Below are 18,544 nucleotides of genomic sequence, written 5' to 3'. Positions count from 1 at the left end.
ATGTTCTAGTTGTGACCGAGGGCAAGCCAGACCTATTGGCTTGGCCAGTGTTTGTTTCATTGCATATTGTTAATCACTTTTGAGGTGGACCCAGGCGCTTATAGTTTAATGCTGTCCTGAGGCACTGTTCAGAATGTGTCTGGCAGTGCAAGCCTGGCTTTTCGGATACTCTAGCACTACCAGATGGGCCATCTTGAAGGTGCCAGTGTTTTTTGGTCCCATGGGCTGTGCAGAACGAAAAAAAGGCTGCACACTGACCCTTTCAAGCTCACCCATTTAGCAGTGCCAGAGTGCCCGTCGGGCCGGTCCAGCACTGTTGTCTGGACTATGCAATGAAGTCTCAAATGCATTTTGGATAATTAAATCTTTTTTTGCGGAGGATGTGTAACTACAGAGAGCTCCGCCAAAAGAAGCTTAAATCCCAATATAGCCAATTGAAAAAGAAGGGCTATTTGAAGTTGCGGTTTCAGCTCCTCAAACGTAACTCAGTTAAATGGATTACCAAGGAGTAATAAAGACATATATATTTTTTTAAACCACCGAGATTTTAAAACGAGGTTCTTCTTAGTGAATGAGTGCTCGGAGGTTTAGATTTACTTTTGTCAACTAACAGAATAAGGGAATGGGGAACCAGGTGAAAAGACATTGTAAACAGATGAATTTTAGCAGAACTGTGCCAAGCGTAAAAGGTGTTGTCTAGTTTGTTTATTTCGTCACATATATATTTTAGCCTGTTCCTCGGGTCGGTGCAGGGGTGATGGAAAGTGTGCAGAATAATTGATCCTCTGGTGCCTGCACAAACAGGGTGAGAAATAGTACACCTGCAGTACTTCGAAACGACAAAAGTCGGGAAAAGGCGCTATATGAAAAACAAGTTATTAATTATCTTTAAACTGGTTCAGACTTCACTAAGGCTGGGGTTGAGGAGGGGATGGTGAGGTACTGGCGACTCAAAGGTTTTTGTGGGTTGCTCTGTGGGAAACTGATACTACAAATACCAGGCAACATTAAAAGCATTTTAAAACACAAACGGTCTGAATAAGGTCTTGTCCAAAACTCAAAGAGACAGTCAGTGGAATTATTTGTACTACTGCCTGTATTACAGAGGACACCCCTCAAATAGGTAAAGCAAACACAGACTATCTGCTCCTGGATCTGTGAATGTGTGAACTATGCTAACACGCAAAACACTGATTTTAAAAACATCTTTTGCAGAAACGTATCCTCCAAAATCTAGACTACCTAAACTTTGCCCCCTTTTACAAAGTTTTGAGGTATGTATGTCGAATCACTTTTCAAGCAGTTGCCCCAAGATGCGCTAGGAGTGGTATTTGAAGAAGTAACTAGAACGGTCCTAATTATACATGTGACACGTGAATTTGGCTTGGTTTGAGGATTAAATACTAATTGGCTACGGATTGGAATGTTGTAGCAAGATATTAGTATGATGTCGAGATTTTGGCCGTCCACATTTTTTAGTACGTTTTTGCAAGATATATTTTTGTGGCTATGTTTATTAATATAAAGCCGCGAAGTTTAACAATTCCCTAGAAACGATTTAAATTGCTAGGGTTTTAGACCGGACCTCTGTTCAGTTTTTCACAATGAAATTGTTGCATTCACTCATTGTGTAAGTTATTTTTTCTATCTCTACCTTTTCCTCCTGGTTGCTGGAGCCTGGAATGTATGATGCGTGCCTGCATCTTACATGCTGGGTTCCAAATTCTGTTTGTAACTGTGACTTTTCCAGGATCTGCTATACAACGGAAGTGCTGTGCTTCTCCTCTTAACCTTTAAATAAACTCCACTATTTTATACAAATTAAGCATTCTAATTTTTAATAGAAATATTTTGATACACCATGAACAAGTGGCTGTTGGTTGATGTGTGCCCAAAGCACAGGCCATATTTTGAAATCGGCTACACCAAACGCTCTGTTGGAGAGCCACGTTAAAATGATTGTGTGATCAGGATAAAAAAGGATATTGCTACATTTGACCAACTCAGTGCTTATATGTAATTGCTCATTTTCTTCATTTCTTTCAGAGGCATGCCGAAGACCTTGTTTACAAGGCAGAACACGGTAATAATGCACACCATGAATAAGTATCTGCAGAGGTAGACCATTATGCAGTAGTTATGCCCTCGCCTTCAGCATGTCATTTAGGTGCATTAGAGAGATAGTGATTAACTTTGCACTGACAGTGCTCTTCCACTTTGGATTTCAGGTCACGTGTCGATTGGTATTGAATTTTTAGGGTAAATCAGTTGCTTTTGAGGCCTGGTTTGCAAAGCACTTAAACATAGCAGGTAATGCGTCTACTATTTATCATGTCGGAAACCGTTTCAAACTCTGGCCTTGGCACCTCTTTTAAGGAAGGAGTATACAATGGTCCTTGCAGGTGCTGAGCCCAGGTATCCTGTCTGTGCCACTCTTGTGCTTGTACGTGCACCAGACGAAATATGCATGGCCCATGGCTATGGCCTGTAAACGTCTTATACTGTTTTTGCATATATTGGACTTCAGCTAGCTAGTGTTAACATTAGGAATATTCTAAGTACCTTCGTACTCTGCACACTTTATGTATGTATGTCGTTCTATATATGTTCTGTTGATGTAGGAATGGATTTTCATTCTTTCACACACACTTCCTGACAGTTTAAAATAGTTTGCAATGGCTTGTGTTTTTCGTTTACTGCGAGAGAGCATACATAAAAAAGATATAATTGTGATATCTAAAGCAAACATGATGATGGGGTTCCGAAGGCTGCCTCCTCCAACATACATTTTAGATGGTGTCATGAACAGCAGTACTGTTGGAGCAGCGTTTAGTAAGCTCTGACAACATTGAGAAGATGCTGGGTATTCCTTGGCCTCGTTGTTGTGACAAACCTGCAGGCTCCTTGTGTTTCTCAGGATGCACGGACACCACTGGGGCACACTTCTTATGTCCAGCAAACAGGAGTACTTTTGGCAGCACCAATAGAGTAATCCCAGGAATGCCAGTAGCTGGAGTTGGTAAATCAGCATTCCATGGTACTTGAGCATGGAGACGTGAATGAGTATAGGTGGTCAAACAGCACTAGTGTTCCAGTCTTGTACATCTTAGCCGAGTCAAGACAGTGGTGTAGGGGGTAATAGGCTCCCCTATTTTTAACACATCCAACCCTTGTAAAAGTAAAAGTTCAAGGGACCCAAGGAGAAGACATTTTTTTTTTCTGCCAGCAGAACTACCCCGTTTGAATGCCCAAGGTTCTTAATGATTAATGATGAACATCAGGTGGCGTCCCATTTGGCACAGGGGGAACCTTTCATTATGGATTCTCTAAAACAAAAAACAAAAATCTTTACTGCATTTGTGATCAATATCAACCAGTGGATGATTAAAATAAAGACGATTTGCGGATATTGCAATCCGGGATTCCTGAAATGTTGTCTGGGTCAAGGTACTGGAGAAGAATGTGGAGAAAATGGACGCCTTGTGGTAGTCTTGTCTGGAGGAGGTACTTCAAAGTATAAAGTTTGGAGACAGTGCCATAATTATAATGTCATGCTTTGAAACCACAGTGTAGATAGAGTGTTGACAATTGACTGGAGCCAACCGAATTATAGTATTGGGCTTCGTGCTTCCTGGGGAGAGAGCAGCCCTGCTGAAATTTCTTGAAATAAGTTATGGTTCCGCTAGTAACTATGGAAAATGTGTATGTAAGTCCAGAGGCTGTATGATTAACTTCAATAGCATTCTAAGTTATGTCTCGACTCTGCCCTTAATTCTGTGGGTTGCACATTCATTTGTTACCTGTTTGCTTTTCTTTACACCGCTTTCATAGTAATAAACAGGGTTGCATAGTAACCAATTCTTAAGCAGAAGATGGTCTTTGCGGGGCTCCGAAGAAGGACTCAACAGACCAGAATGACTCCCTTGCTTGACAGGAGGTGGGGTATAAATGCTCTACGTAGAGCGCAACAGACTCCTGCCGTGCGGGATTCAGATTAACTTTGTGGGGCTCTGAAGACGGACTGAATAGACCCGAAAGACCCTCTCCCCTGCTAGGAGGCTGGGCGTGAACATTGCATAGAGTACAACAGACTCCTGCAGCACAGGCCTGTCTACGCTCGAATGAGATAGGGCCGGCCCCATCTTTTTTATCCACGCCTGTCCTCCGGGACATCATGGTTAAGCTTAAGCGAAACCCCCTGCTAATTCTAATTGTGGCTCCACCAAGGGCTCCTGTCAGAGTAGAGTTCCTCGGTTATGTCTTTTTTAACTTCTTTGGTGGGCCTACTCAGTTTAGGCCGGCCCTGTCTTGCTAACAGGTGCTGTCAACTAAACATACTTGTTCTTACATTTTTGTTTTTTTAAATGGAGCAATCAAAAAAGGTTAATGGGCAACTAACGGTTTCACTGTATGTCCATGTAGTACACACTCTTTTATGGTTCAAAATAAAGATTAGGAATGAATGAACTAATTGTAATACACTACAGATTCTGAAGGCCTTTATGTGAGTTTCTGATTAATCCTGTTGTCACTATAAGATTAAAGTCCTCATTATTTAACAGTTCTAACCTCTTTGTCTAGAACATTTTACCATGTCCCTTTGGCAGTGTAAGCATTTTGGGCATTGAATCCTCTCATAAGAACTAGTCGCCCCAAACCTCGTTCTACTACCATGAGTTATGATCTCCCAAAAAACCCTTCTAAATTCTTCCCCCACCTATCCCTCCTTTGACTCATCTCAAAAACACATTTTGCTACTATGATTTCCCTAATCCATTTCTAGAGACTCTTCTGCCCTCCATCTCTCCTTAATACTCATCCCAAACCTTATCTCACTACTATCATCTCCCAATAAACACTTTCTAGACTCTTCCCTCTTCTACCCCACATTATCCCTTTCAATCCAACTAACAGACTCACATGTCCAGCACTCAAATTAACTCAAATTTCACTAAACTAATCCACCACTAATCTTTTAGAGTTCTGGAGCAGTATGCTACTTGGCGAAAAGCGCTTTGATGCCTCTTCAGGGGTGGTAAGCGCTATATAAATATAATAAAATACAATACTAAACAAAGAAAGCAGACATGCAATGTATTAATAGGCCTAGCCACTGACGTATGAGTTACATTCTGGTTCTTCCTACCTACTGCTTATCTTTGAATGTTATTCTCCCAAGACTATCCTAAACGGATTGCAGTCTTGAACCACAACCTTTTTCTGAAATGTATGTTTAAGTAACAGAGCATTGGCTTGAGTCGTTTTTGGAGCCAGTCAGTCAATTTACCTTGGAGCAGTCCATGACTCAGTTGAAGCATTTGTTCCCACCAATTTCTCGGGGAATGTTTTGTAATCAACATCCACACTAAGTGGACAGATATTCAGAAGGTGCATAGACAGCAGAAGTTGTGTGGATTAAGGGCAAGCAGGCATAGAGCAGCATTAGCAGGCAGCACAAACGTGAAAGTCCAGTTAGCATCCATCCATAATGAAAATAAAAATCCAGTGAGTATAGATGAGAAGGTAGTCCACAGCCACACCTAAACCGCTAGGGTGCGTACCCAAGTAGAGCACTATGTTACATGGTCTGGCGAGTGAGTTAGATATATACAAATGTGAAGATTCATCTACAAGTGTAGATTTACAGAGGAATGCACGAGTGGTACATGACTCTCTTGGGCAACCCTTTCCATTCCAGACCCCATCCTGGCGTCATTAGGCCAGTTAAACAACAGAAGAAGACAGAAACATGAAAGAAACTCCAAGTTACCAACTGGTAAACGGACCCAATGTTAGTTTAACACTTAGACCCTAAGCTCCCAGAAATGCAAGCAAGCACTAAAGTGGTGGTAATGAGAAAGCCTTTAAAATGCATTCCTTTGTTCCTGTAACATACATTTTTCGGCTCGAGTTGTTAATGCTTAACTATCATGCTTAAGGAAATCTTGTGCTTTTTAAAAAGTAACAATGTCATTAGGTGTATGTGACCCCTGGGGAGCAAAAGGAAAAAGCATCTCTTGTCACTGGTCCCCATTTACGGCCCTGAACACGCTACAAGTATTGAGGGCATCCCCTTCTGTCAGTGGTTGTTTATTGGAGAAGATGGAGGATATGCACATACAGGAACGCTGGCTATGGATGCTCACTTACAGTAAAGAATCATGCCGGTTTCTCCTTCCCACATACACGCCTACAGCTCTCAGGTGTCCACGCACCATCTTCTTTGCATGAAGTATTTTGAGGAATTAGGTCTTCTATTATCTAAGCATCCCTGTGAGACTGCGCAGCTACAGGGAATGCACTGCGCCGGCCCTTTCCACATCGCATTGAGGGCTTCTTTGCTCTTTGGCTAATGGCCGAAGGTTTAGGCCCAAATAAAAAGAACATACAGCAACAAAAAAAAACTAAGTGGTAAAAACTGCATAAAAAAGATTAAATTGCACAGTATCCAACAAGCATTGGCAAAGTAGCCGGGCTGGCGTATAAGACTTATTGGATTTGCTAATCTTTGTTTCCCCATACAGTACAGTATTACGGATACTATGCTGCATGGATATTAGAAAAGGAAAAGTGCAAGGTGTGGAAACTTATTCATTGGAAGGCACACCGTTAAGTAAGCGGAGAATAACCCAGACTGAGCAAAGTAGAGTGGTAGCCACTGAGGTTGGGTTTCCGACTTTGTATTTCTATGTACAAATACTAAAGAAATCCTAAGAAAGCAATGAACTGAGCCTGGCCTGTGAGCCAGGACATGTTGGTGGTAATGCTGGAGAACGTCACCAAGAGCCTGGATATGGCGGAAGAAGCTAATATAAATGGTGAAATGTATTTCCAAACCGGGTGATAAAACAAAGGGTATTAATTCAAACATTTCTAAAACTGTACACGAGAAGTGATTGAGCCAAATCATCTTAGTCTGTTTTCAGGAGTCATATAAAGTAAAGGAGGCCCCTTATCTTATGGGTCTGGGACCAGGGGAATCATAGGAGAAAGCACAAAAGGTCCCTTCGGGTAACCACAAAGGTGGTCTTACCTATATAAAGATGCCCTACTTTTCGCAGCAATACCAATCTCACAATAGGCCAGAACCTCCAAGAGTAGAGAAACATAAAAATAAATATAAACAAATGATGAAATCAACACAATAATGTGACTAATGGTCATGCATATAACAGTACATATAATACCTCTTGTGGGGAATTTAAGCAAAGAGATAGAAATGTTTTAAGTTATACATTTGTGCGTTTATTCAAGAACATTGTTGTATGGTCATAATCACAAAGACTGAAAAAATACATTAATTTATAAAAAATACATTGTTGGCTAAAAACAAAGTCAATTGAAAACATATAATATACAATGTTGGTTAAAATGTTCACAAGAACAGGGTTCGACGCAGCGTTTCGGTTGAAAGTGACAATTAAAAACCTTCTTCAGGACCAGTTCTGAGGTCTGTTAATTCATCCAAATTAATCATGGAAGACAAACGGCCCGATTCAATGATCCTGGTTAAGCGGACTTCACGCTTATAGACGCTGGATATATCAGAGGAGTTCTGGTATCTTTTGGTGATACTGATGACAATCACGCTATTGTGATAGGAGCCACCGATGTCTGCTTATGTATCTAGTAGCATTTAGCCAGACTTTATTGAATGGCAAATCGCTGTACTCGTAGCCCTTTTAATTGGCTTTTCTTTTCGGTATAGTAAATGTAGGGGTTGTCCTCACACTCTTGATATAGAGTCGGCCTCCTTGCTCCTATTACGACGGCGTTTCGGGGGTTCTAACATCTGAAGAATATAGAATCCCGAAACACGGTGGAGTGGTGTGGCTCACTGGTTAGAGGCGGCAGACCCGTAAGCAGAGAACGGCCCGGGACCAGGGTTCAATTCCCGGCGCGGCAGGGTTGTGGACCAGGGTCGAAACGGACTCGATAATTCTCGCCTCGGTGCCTACTCTAACCAGGGAACACACTCTGCAACTCTGGGCATTAAGCTTGCCTCATCTCTACAACGGCCCCCCACAGACGCAGGGGATGCCTGGTTTCACCTTGGAGATACCCAGAAAGGGACCATCTCACAGGGAAAACCAGGACGTGTTCCCCAGCACCAGGATACTCCATGGAGTCGCAGTGCGCTTTACAAGTACACCCACATTTATTCGCGCTATTTATAATAATTTTATCGTCACTAAAAAGCAATTTCTGGACAACAGAAAACAGAAGGATTCGATTATATTTCTGTATAACAACAACGGAGAACAAGTGAAATATTACAATTTGTAAACGAAGGCGAACATAAGTTAAAAGGCTTAGGAAAACTAGAAAACTACAAGTGCATGACAATGGAAGTCCTTTTGAAATAGGTGTGAAAGACTGTTACGGCAGGCTTTTATAGTCAAGGTACGGGTATGTAAATAAAGACAAATTGAGTGCACTACAAGAAGCGCCCTATTGTAACGGATGCGGCCTGTGGGGCTTGCCATTTCTTATGCTGGGAGAGAAGACGAGCAAGTTACCACGTGATTAGCATCAGATGTTTTCTTCATGGCCACAGCGAGCTGCTTCGATGTCTCGCGGTAGTAGCTGTGCTGCTGGTGGGCTCTAGGTTATTGGTGATGACCGTATCCTACTGCTGCTGGTGTAATGTATAGCTCCACTCTTGTGCTAAAAACGACTTTCTGTATTCGCTTTCTTTTGGGCAAGAGGATTGAGGGTCATGCTCATCACAGCACCACACTGCTCTGGAAAAATATCCGATTGTAAAGAAGTATTGTTCTAAATATATTATATTTTAACGTAGTCATCAAATTGGAATGGACATTAACAAACAACACATTTGTTGTAAACAAGAAATACACGCACAAAAAAGCAATATAAAAGTTTCCACTGGCACCGCCAGGCCTAACCGGAAACATGTTGATGTAAATATTCACACACATTGTTAGGGAAATAGATTGTATAAGTACTGTACTTGCTAGAAATTCAAAAGTTACATCAAGAGTCAAGTATTCCACAAAGCGAGCAACTAAATTGCAATATGAATCTAGGATTGCATGAAGCGGAGATAAAAACCGTTTGTTCCTTATTCTCGTTGGAGCTGTGTTTTCCTTGTAAACAAGCACAATTAATCAATCAGGTGTTTAAGAGCGACTACGCACCCGTAAGGCTCTCAAGGCGCTGGGGGCGAGGGAGGGTCGCAGGTTCCAGCCACAATGCCATAAACTACTTCTGATTAGATTTCAAAAAATGTTCCGAAGAAGGTTTAAAATTACAAGCAAAAACATAATCCGATATTTCTAAAATACAGAGAGGCTGAAGCTCTTTGGTATACTTTTTATTTCTTCTGAAAAAAGGGAGAGCGTGTGGAGAAGGGAGAACAGCAAAGGATTATGCAGTTAAAAATAAATGATCTAAAAAAACCACTGTCATCAAAAGAAACACGATCCCCTGAGCAAGATAGTTAGAAAGCTTTACTCTCGCACAAAGACTGGGCCTTTCCGATTAAGGCGGAAAATACAAGACTTTCTACCTAAACCCTACAATGAGAGCACCGAAATATGACAAAAATCACAAGCTTTGCTCTAAAAAAGTAGCTTAAAATTAAGGTTGAATGGAACTTTTAAAACGCGTGCAAAAATTGATGTGCGTTTATGTCTTTGGTACTTGGTAACATATGGTGCGAGACAGCAACACAGTGCATGGGCAGTGAGGAGAGAGAGGTATACAATTGAGACAACTGTAAAACACAAGCACTCTCTTGGAGTGCTTCATGAAAAGAGAAAATATAGTTCCCGGAGAGTAAGTACACGTGGAAGGATGGAAGGAGCCAATCAGAGAGGTGGTAAACAAGCTATGCCTATGCCCCACGGTAGGAAAAACTCAAGATGCACTGCCTAACGCAAAAAAAAAAGTCAGCAAATAAAAGTCAGCAAATGTGAGTGATCAAACACGAAGCCAATGGTAAGCAGTGGGCAGAATACATCTCTAGGTAAACTTTCACTAAATATTGCACCGGTTCTGAACAGCAACAGCACTGAACCTCTTTATCACTGTATTTTGCAACACTTTGGTTGAATTGTGAATTTTTAGAACACTTGGAGCAAACGAGGTGCATATTTATTTAGAAAGATGAAAACGAATTTGTTAAATTTATAGTGAATTAAAGTATCTCCGTGTTAAATGTGAGAACACAAGTTAACAGCAGCTCATGTATATCTTGTGGCCAAGCTTGGGTAAAGGAACATTGTAGTATTCTTGCTATCAGTGTATTGGACTGCTATAAGGATGTGCCATAAAATTCATAGTTTACTCTAGAGTCCTCAATATAATTCATAATAGAACTCTAAAGACACCATCCTGTTTATCCCAGCGACCATCAAAGTTTAAAGCCTAGAAACATTGGTAAATGGTCTTTCTAGAATAACGGGTAACCTTTAGCATGCTACTGAAATCAAAATGTGTCCTTTCTTAGAGCACTGATTTACTCTCTCATTCATTCCCTCTATTGATAATAGCTAATTTTCTCTTATCATTAGACATGTTCTACCTTTAGAGCTCAACATGTTAACTGTAAATTCTATACTGTGTAATTTAACATAGAATATCGCGTTTTTATTACAGATTGCAGCGATTGCTCGGTGAAGCGTGTGCGATCAACATCTTTCACCTACAGCCCCTCCTATAACCTGCCTGAAGCTGGTAAGATATTTCCCTAGTTTGCATGCAGCGGTCATTTTTTTTTTTTAGATATTTTGTAAGAGAAGTTTGGATTCATCTTTGATGTACCAGTAAATCATAATGGGGCACAATAACACCTTTGAAAAATTGTCACAGGTAGTTTTTTTGGCAACCTGAAATAAGAGAAGATACATATTTAATGCCACACAACACACAGTGCCTCCAGTGACAGCTTTGAGGTACTGTACTTATATGGTGCCATGGGTGCATGACAAAAGTAGAACACCTTCATCTTTACTGTTTCTTTTATACTTGAAAAAAACATTTATTTTTGCAGTGAGAACTTTTTTCTGGCCTCACGTGCAGGGCAGTGTTCTGCCATCTGGTGGTTGGGTCTAGAAAGTCCCTCCTTTTGCTTTTTTTTCTTTCCTCTTGGACATTAACCTTTAGGTGGGTTGGTCCTTCCCCTTGTGACATTAGATGGGTGCCCTCAAACTCCAGGGGGTTGTCACCATGTTGAGATTCTCTTTTCCTCTGTTGGACCCCGAGCAAGATTCCACAGTTCTAGGTCGAAGACACCGAAAAATTAGAAGACGCCGAAAAAGGCGGTAAAGACCAAGAGAGAAGGTTATAGATATCATTAATGATGGAGAGAGACACCAAAGAAATAGGGAAGCCATTGAAGAACATCCCAAACCAGTAAGGTTTTCTTGCTGTTGAGCTTCAACCACGTGGTCAGAGACTGTAGTCTGGGTGGTAAACGCTTCTTAGCCTTCACTTGGTCTCAGTAGGGATGGGGAACTTCGTTTTTGATTCCTTCCCAGGTGCCATTATAAGTTAGCACAGAATAACAAGCACAAGGTGTCAAATTTTTGGCTCCTACAGACATGTGCCAAATTCTTCCAAGAACCCTTAAGGTAAGGGAAAAGCACAGATGGGCACAATATACTGTGGCACTGTTCAAACAGACTCTTGAGGACCTAGCTCATCCCAGGAAATCATCTAAGATACAGTAGAGCAAAAGTCTTCAAGACGCAAAACTACTCTTAAAGATAAAGACGCGTAACATTGTGTTTGAGGTTTGTTCTCTTTGATGTTTGAGTGCGCTCCACTTACCTGGACACTCTGGAGTATCATACCCACTCATGTTCAATGCCCGATCTGCTAATGCTTTCTCCACAAGTCCCTCTATGTTCATTTAGATTCCTATTTCACTCAGCCAGCACTTAATAAATGTAAGTGCTGGCTTCATTACATGTTCTTGTCTCCAGGTGAGTCCTCAGTAAATACGGTGATAATTAACACCATGAATAAGTGTTTCTCTAATCACCCTTTACCTAACCAAGTGATCAATGATTATCTGACACCCACTCTGCTGTATTCATTTTCTCAGTAACCGCTCCCTCACTCACATATAACGTCCCCGTACAGATGCATCTTATTCCCAGATCGCGAGCCATTTCACTCCTCAACCAACCCCCTCGCCACAGTCTTTTTTTCTCACACATTTACCCAATGTTAATTAGCCACTGCACACATTCTCATTAACATTGCTCTTAATTATGTCAGATCGTTCATGTTAAATAACTTTCGCTCCCTTTTTATTTTCATTGCATCTTTGAAGTTATCACTAATATCAGTCATTTAAATGCTACTGTAGTTCTAGTGTGGTATTTCTCCTCTCAACCTATCAAGAGTAGTGGAATTATTTTCCTGTTGATAGCTTGGGAGGATAACCTTTCCAAAGTTCAGAACTAGCCCCCCTGGGAATGGTGCCGCCCTATTTCTGACCACAAACACTGGATGCCTGAAAGAGTCAAATATGAATCTACAAAATAAATAAACTGGAAATCAGTGGTTACTGGTAAATACTTTTTTTATGTATGCTCATTTTTATGTTCTGCTCGATCTGCATTCAGATCAAGATTATATTATTTATGGTTTAAATCTTCTTATTGTATATGATGCAATCAGTAACAGCACACCCACCTACAACCACTGGCCGGTAGGGAGATTATATTATTTAAAGGGTTTAAAACCACACTTCATAAAGTAGGTTTATGCAGCCTGTGGCAATGCACAATAAAGCATACCCACTATCTACGGGTACTTATGAAGAACACATTGAGGACATTTTTAAGGCCATCGAGACACTCAAGCTTCGTCTTGGCTCCAAGCGCAAATCAACATCTACTTCCCAGTGCTGGTCTCTTACCTTGATCTGATGCGCAACATTGACAACTCGGTTGCTTAAAAAAGCAGTGGTTTGCACATGTGAAGAACAGAGGAAGAAAGAGCAACATTTGCTTGAAATCAAAACAAAGGCAGTGTTGCCTTAAATATTTGAGAGCAGAGAACAATTATTGTAGCCTTTAGAGGCAGTCACATTGAACTGTGCAGTTTTCATGCCTGTGTTGTTTAATAGAAAAGCCTTGAATAACTCAGAATTCACAATAGTTTTATAGTTTTCTATTATGTTATTGGGGGGAGAGAGGGGCGTGCGGGTGTGACTTGATCGAATGAAATGACAAAAATGTGTTTAGTTTAGAAATTTCAACTAGTGGTCTAGAAAATGATTTATATACCTATGTAAGAATAGTGCTTCGGTAATTATGTGATTGAAATCAAATATTTATGCGACTGAAATGTGGAAGGTGGTAAAGATGACAGATAGTACAATGACATACTTAACTCATTACAATACTACAATGACTATAGAATGACTATAGAAAGGCACCTATGTGTTCCCAATGTGTGGTCATTTTTTTAACCTTTGTTTAAGAAAAGGGTAGCTTTAATATTATCAATGTCTTTAGCCTGCATTACATTATTATTGATAGAATTATGCTGTAAGTGTTTCCACACCAAATGGCTGTTAAGAGCACACACTCTTCTATTACAAATTCTGCTATCCCCGTGACACTTCATTTTAAAGCTTATTTTCAATCTTGGTTGATGAAGCAGCAGTGCTTCATTCACACAGCAAATACCTGTGAGTAGCGAGAAAGACTGATCGCACCTTCCATCGGTGTTTTCACGAGTTAGTGCCTGAACACGAAGCACAAGAGCTCAGCTAGTCAGAAAGGGAAGGGCTCTATCACATCTAGAGCATTTGCATATATAGATTACACATACAGTTCCCCGTTTAGTTGTTTAATACGAGCATTATGCTAAACCTACTTCAAAATGTGTACATTAAGTAGCCAATAATGTGTGAATAAGCGGAGTATGTGCAAATTTAAAAGTGTAGCAAGTTGTGGTATAATGAATATTCAACAACTGACCATTGATTCCTTATTTCTCTTTGCAGATTCTGGCAGAAGAGTACGGTCGTCATCATTCACTTTCATTCCTACTTTTCCACCATGCCAGAAAGGTAATTTTTGTAAAGAAAAATAGAAATCTTTTCCTTTTTTAGGTTTACAGCAATGATAAAAATTCCTTTACTGGCTACAATTATAAATTTATATCTTTCCACAGCAGTGGCTGCTTGTATTTAAATTGAGTAAAAACTCATTGAGTGTATATGACATCAAGGACAGTGCTTCAGCACCGTACATGTTTAAGCAGTTTAGGTTAGCGACCCCATGTACCTAATTGTGCTCAGGGTCTGCTTATACATCACGGCTTGCTCTATTTTGCCTGTTTCTTCAACTTCCTGAGTGGGGGAGTGCTGTTTGCTTCTACAGCCCGTTGTTTCCTTGTTCCCATGTTCATGGACACACCCTGGTTGGACATCCCCTCCTTTGAAAGAAACCATCCCTAAAGTTATCAGTCTCTTGGAAATATGGCAAACTATTTCTTCTGTTGCCCATGGTCTTGGTCTTCTTCTTACAGCCTCTCCATGGTCTGTCACTCTGTGTGTCATGGGGTTTGGCGCAACCTCTCTGTAAAACACTCTGCATGATGCGTCCAATTTTAGTAATGATTCTAGGAGTACACACATTTATTTGGTTGAACGTTCTCGTCTCCCTTATTTTGTATAACTAAATGCTAATCGTATTAATGTTTTTTGTGTAATTCTGGTGAATTGAAGTTTTTAAAAAAAACTTTTGGCTAGCAATGGCTTTGTAACACCAGCCACATACAATCACAAACATGAATAAATAAAAAATACACATTTTGCTTCTTCCCATGAGAGCATACATCATGGGCAAATGGGTCAGCATGCTTTAGCCCATGGCTGTGTTGTACTTTAATGCAATTGTTTACTGGCCTCTTGTACTTCTACCTAAAAATTACTGTGTTTTACTGTCAGAGCGGTTGGGCCAGTCCTTTACTTTTCAGCAGTCTACTTTCTTTCTTTTTCATAATATTTTTTGACTTGCCAATTCATTATTATTATTTTTTTTAATAATGTTTTTATTTTTGAGCAACTGGCAACTCCCAAAGATTTCTAATTGGCTGATCATTTATCAGGCTGCAGCTCGCAGTCTTCAGTATCCTATTCATTGGCTATTGTACTGGGTGGCTATCTTTTGAATTCTCTCCTTTCGTTGTTTTATTTTTATTTTTGCCTTTTACAATGCATTAGCTCTTGTAGTGCTGCCAGGCCTTACACTTGCGTACTATCATTTGCAGTGTGCCAAATTCTTGTGTTATAACTGCTTCGGATGACCATCTTTGAATGGTCCGGCACTTACTTTTATTATTGTTATAAGCATTGTCATCTTTCACTTTGTTCTCTAGAGGAAGTTAGAACATGAACACAAAGATTGGTTCTGATGCAGGAATTAGGCAGGGCGCCCACCTCGTTGACACTAATCGTAGGGGATTTGGCTGTCAAACAAGAAACAGCAGACCTTGATTGCCGCTTTTGAAATTGTGGTGGAGGCCGCGCAGTCATGAGGGAGTCTCCACAATGGGACCGGAATCTCTGCAGTGAGAATTCTCATTGCGGGGATTCCGTCTTGATTGGGGAGACTCCCTCACGAGTGCACGGCCTCCCCCGCCAGTGAAGATGCTCTTTGTGAATCAGACCTTCAGCGTGTCAACATTGCGAACCCTGTTCCTTAAAGAGACGCGAGTTACAATGCCATAAGTTACATATTGCGGGTCATTCGTTTGATGGAGCATGCATCGGTCTATGGGACCCTTATCTGCTCATCCCGATGTACCTTGTCTGCTCAAGCCGAGTATAACCTGTCCGGTTTTAACAGCGTACCCTTCGCTAATGGCTAATGACTGCTCTCAGTAGGTGCAAACCATCTCAAGGTTTGTGAAATCAAAACGTTTTGAAAAGCCTTTGTGCACTGTGAGAAAATGCCATCTTTCTTGCATTGGTATGCCCCCACTTTTTGCTGAACTGCTGATGTGCTTTGACTGAGTGTGCCCTGGGCTCCTGCTAACCAGGTACCCAGGGCCTGTGTTCCTTCCCCAAAGCTGTGTTTACCAAAAGCCAATTGGCACCTCTGGCCACCTATCAGCCCCTAGTAAATCGTACGTAGGTACTAAGGGTATGGTGACCAGAGAAGACCCCTAAGGGTTGCAGCACTTATTGTGCCACCCTTAGGTGCCCTGTACCCTGACACCCACACACTACCTTTGCAAAGTGTCTAAGTACAGAACTAAACAAAGAGTCGACATGGCACACATCCCTGTGTATCATGCCCACAAACCCCACTGCCCTGGCATGCATCAGTCACCCCTCTAGCTGGGTGCCCTATGCCAGTGGTGTGGGCACAGGTGCATGAGCCCTGTTCCCACACAGTACCCAGGGCCATTCCTGGGCACTGTAAGTGCAGTGCTGCCATTTAGGAGTATGTGGAGCTGGGAGGTCATCATTACGAACTGCACAGCACCATGATGGCTTCACTGAAGACTGAGAAGTTTGGTATCAAACTGCTCAGCACATTAAACCCGCACTGATGCCAGTGTGAAGATTAATGTAAAATACACCAGAGGGCATCTTAGAGATGCCCCCTAAAACCTAACCTACAATCCACGTCTGGACTGAGGGGCTGCCTAGGCGGCCACACAGCAGTCCTGTTGCTGGACCCCTGGGTAGAGAGCCCCCCACTCTTCTGGGCCTACAATAATGCACATCATGGGCGAGGTGCTAGGTCTCCTCACCCAGGACGGGCAGGGGGAAGCTTCAAAGGCATGCCGCCTCTGTGAACTTCTCCAGACCATTTGCTCTACCCAGCAACTGGCCCCCACCAGTTCTGACCCCCACTCTAGCGGGAAGACTGGCAGGAAACCCTACGTCCGTAAAGGATGTGTGGCCGCCGGTGCCAATCCCACCCCTCAGGTGGGGGAGGCGAGGTGAAGCACGACCCCGGGCTCTGGCCATCTTGAAGATGGGGAGCCCTGCCCAATCACAGCTAGGTTCCTGCCTCCCTCCCACCGGAGAGGACCAGGCTAGGGGGTGTACGTATTGGTCCCTGCCCTTGCCCTACCTACAACGCCCCTAAATTCAGTTTTTAGGGATCCCTGAACCTTCCTTCCTCAGATCCCGGTAAGAAAAGAAGAAAGAAGATCAAGAAGAAGAAGACCCGCCGTGCAGCTGCACACAACAGGACGACACCCACTGACTTGGCCCTAGCCCTACCGGCCTGTCGATCCTGGAACCTGCTCCTGCTTAATCCCGGCGACTCCTGCGGGCAGCAACCTTGGGACACCAGGAGGACCTGTCTGCCTTGACCCACTTAAAGACTGGGACTCCCAATAAGCAGAGGCTCTGCTTTAACAAACAACCCCTGAGGCCAGCCAGGAAGCTTAAGACCTGCCCACTCTGCCGCCTCCGAGCCCGGCCCGGGCTTGAGTGATCCAAGACCACAAGGACGTCCCCCCGCCGACTGGGACCCAAAGTCCAGTGCCCAAAGACCCTCCTTGACAAACCAGACGAAGCCTGCAGCCTCAGAACCAGGGACCCCTCCAAACGCGACCAGCCGAGGGTAAGATTTCCCGACGCCCAAAGACACCCAGGCGCCCTGCAGCTCCCTGTGCCTCCCTTTGGGGTACCTACCTCTTCTCCAGGATCCCAACTTACCTCTCGAAGTGGTGGTCGCACCTAAAGAATCACCGTCCCCGAGTCTGCAGCCTTTGTTCCCTTTTTACCTTTCCCATTGAATAACATTGAGTGCCCGACCGCTCAAAAGCACCCTGCACCCAGCCGCCCGAGTGTCTCTGGCAGTGCAACCTTTGCCCTATCCTACTTCCCCATTTGCCCTGAGCAAGTGACCAGGAGCCCAGCTCCCACAGCCGCAGCCACCAACCGAGGGCCCCCTATCCCTCATTGGCTAACATTGGGCCTAACTACCTCTGCACCCGGCTGGCCCTGTGCCGCTGAGGGTGAACCAACTGTACCTACCTGACCCTGGGGGGCCCCTGAGTCTATGCCCAGAACCTTAACTTCACCAGCCGAGCACTCACCTGGAAACCGGTAACTCACTTACCTGCCATTGGATAACATTGACTGGTTTGACTCGAAAAATCTTCTAAGTTTGAAGTTTTGAAAACTTAAAATATTCCTATAAAATCAGCCAAGTAACGAATTCCGAAGTACTCACCTGTGATCAGGAGAGAAGCCAGTACTGTACTTTGTAGCCCAGTATTGAACCATAAATTCATCGGAATCCATTGTCTGCTTTTCAATGAAATTTCTCCGAAGTGTCTACTTTTGAAAACTTGAAATATTCTTTAAAATTCGCACATACTACTGAAACATAATTACTCACCTGTTGTAAGTCGAGACCCCAGTGCTGGACGTAGGAGCCCAGTTCTGGATTACAAAAGTAACGAGAACGTACTGTTCGAGGCATATGAGCTGCAGATTACACACTGTGCATAGATCGCCACCTAGTGTTGGGCCCGGATGTTTGCAGTTTGTTGTTGTCCGGAAAAGTTCTTTGGAAGTCACAAG

General features: G+C 42.6%; 1 protein-coding gene across 1 annotated transcript in view; it reads left to right on the top strand.

Moving 5' to 3' along the window:
* Nucleotides 1-18,544, top strand: part of RANBP3L (RAN binding protein 3 like) — a 245,094-nt gene that overhangs the window by 58,690 nt on the left and 167,860 nt on the right. Inside the window, exons 3-5 of the mRNA XM_086960541.1 lie at nt 2,047-2,083; nt 10,624-10,701; nt 13,991-14,056. Coding sequence (XP_086816667.1) covers nt 2,047-2,083; nt 10,624-10,701; nt 13,991-14,056 — 181 coding nt within the window. The remainder of the gene's footprint in view (nt 1-2,046; nt 2,084-10,623; nt 10,702-13,990; nt 14,057-18,544) is intronic.

This window comes from Lissotriton vulgaris, chromosome 3_1 (assembly GCF_964263255.1).
Source record: "Lissotriton vulgaris chromosome 3_1, aLisVul1.2, whole genome shotgun sequence".
Classification (NCBI taxonomy): Eukaryota; Metazoa; Chordata; class Amphibia; order Caudata; family Salamandridae; genus Lissotriton; species Lissotriton vulgaris.
Note: the sequence above shows the minus strand (reverse complement) of the source record. Positions and strands in the feature narration are given on the sequence as shown.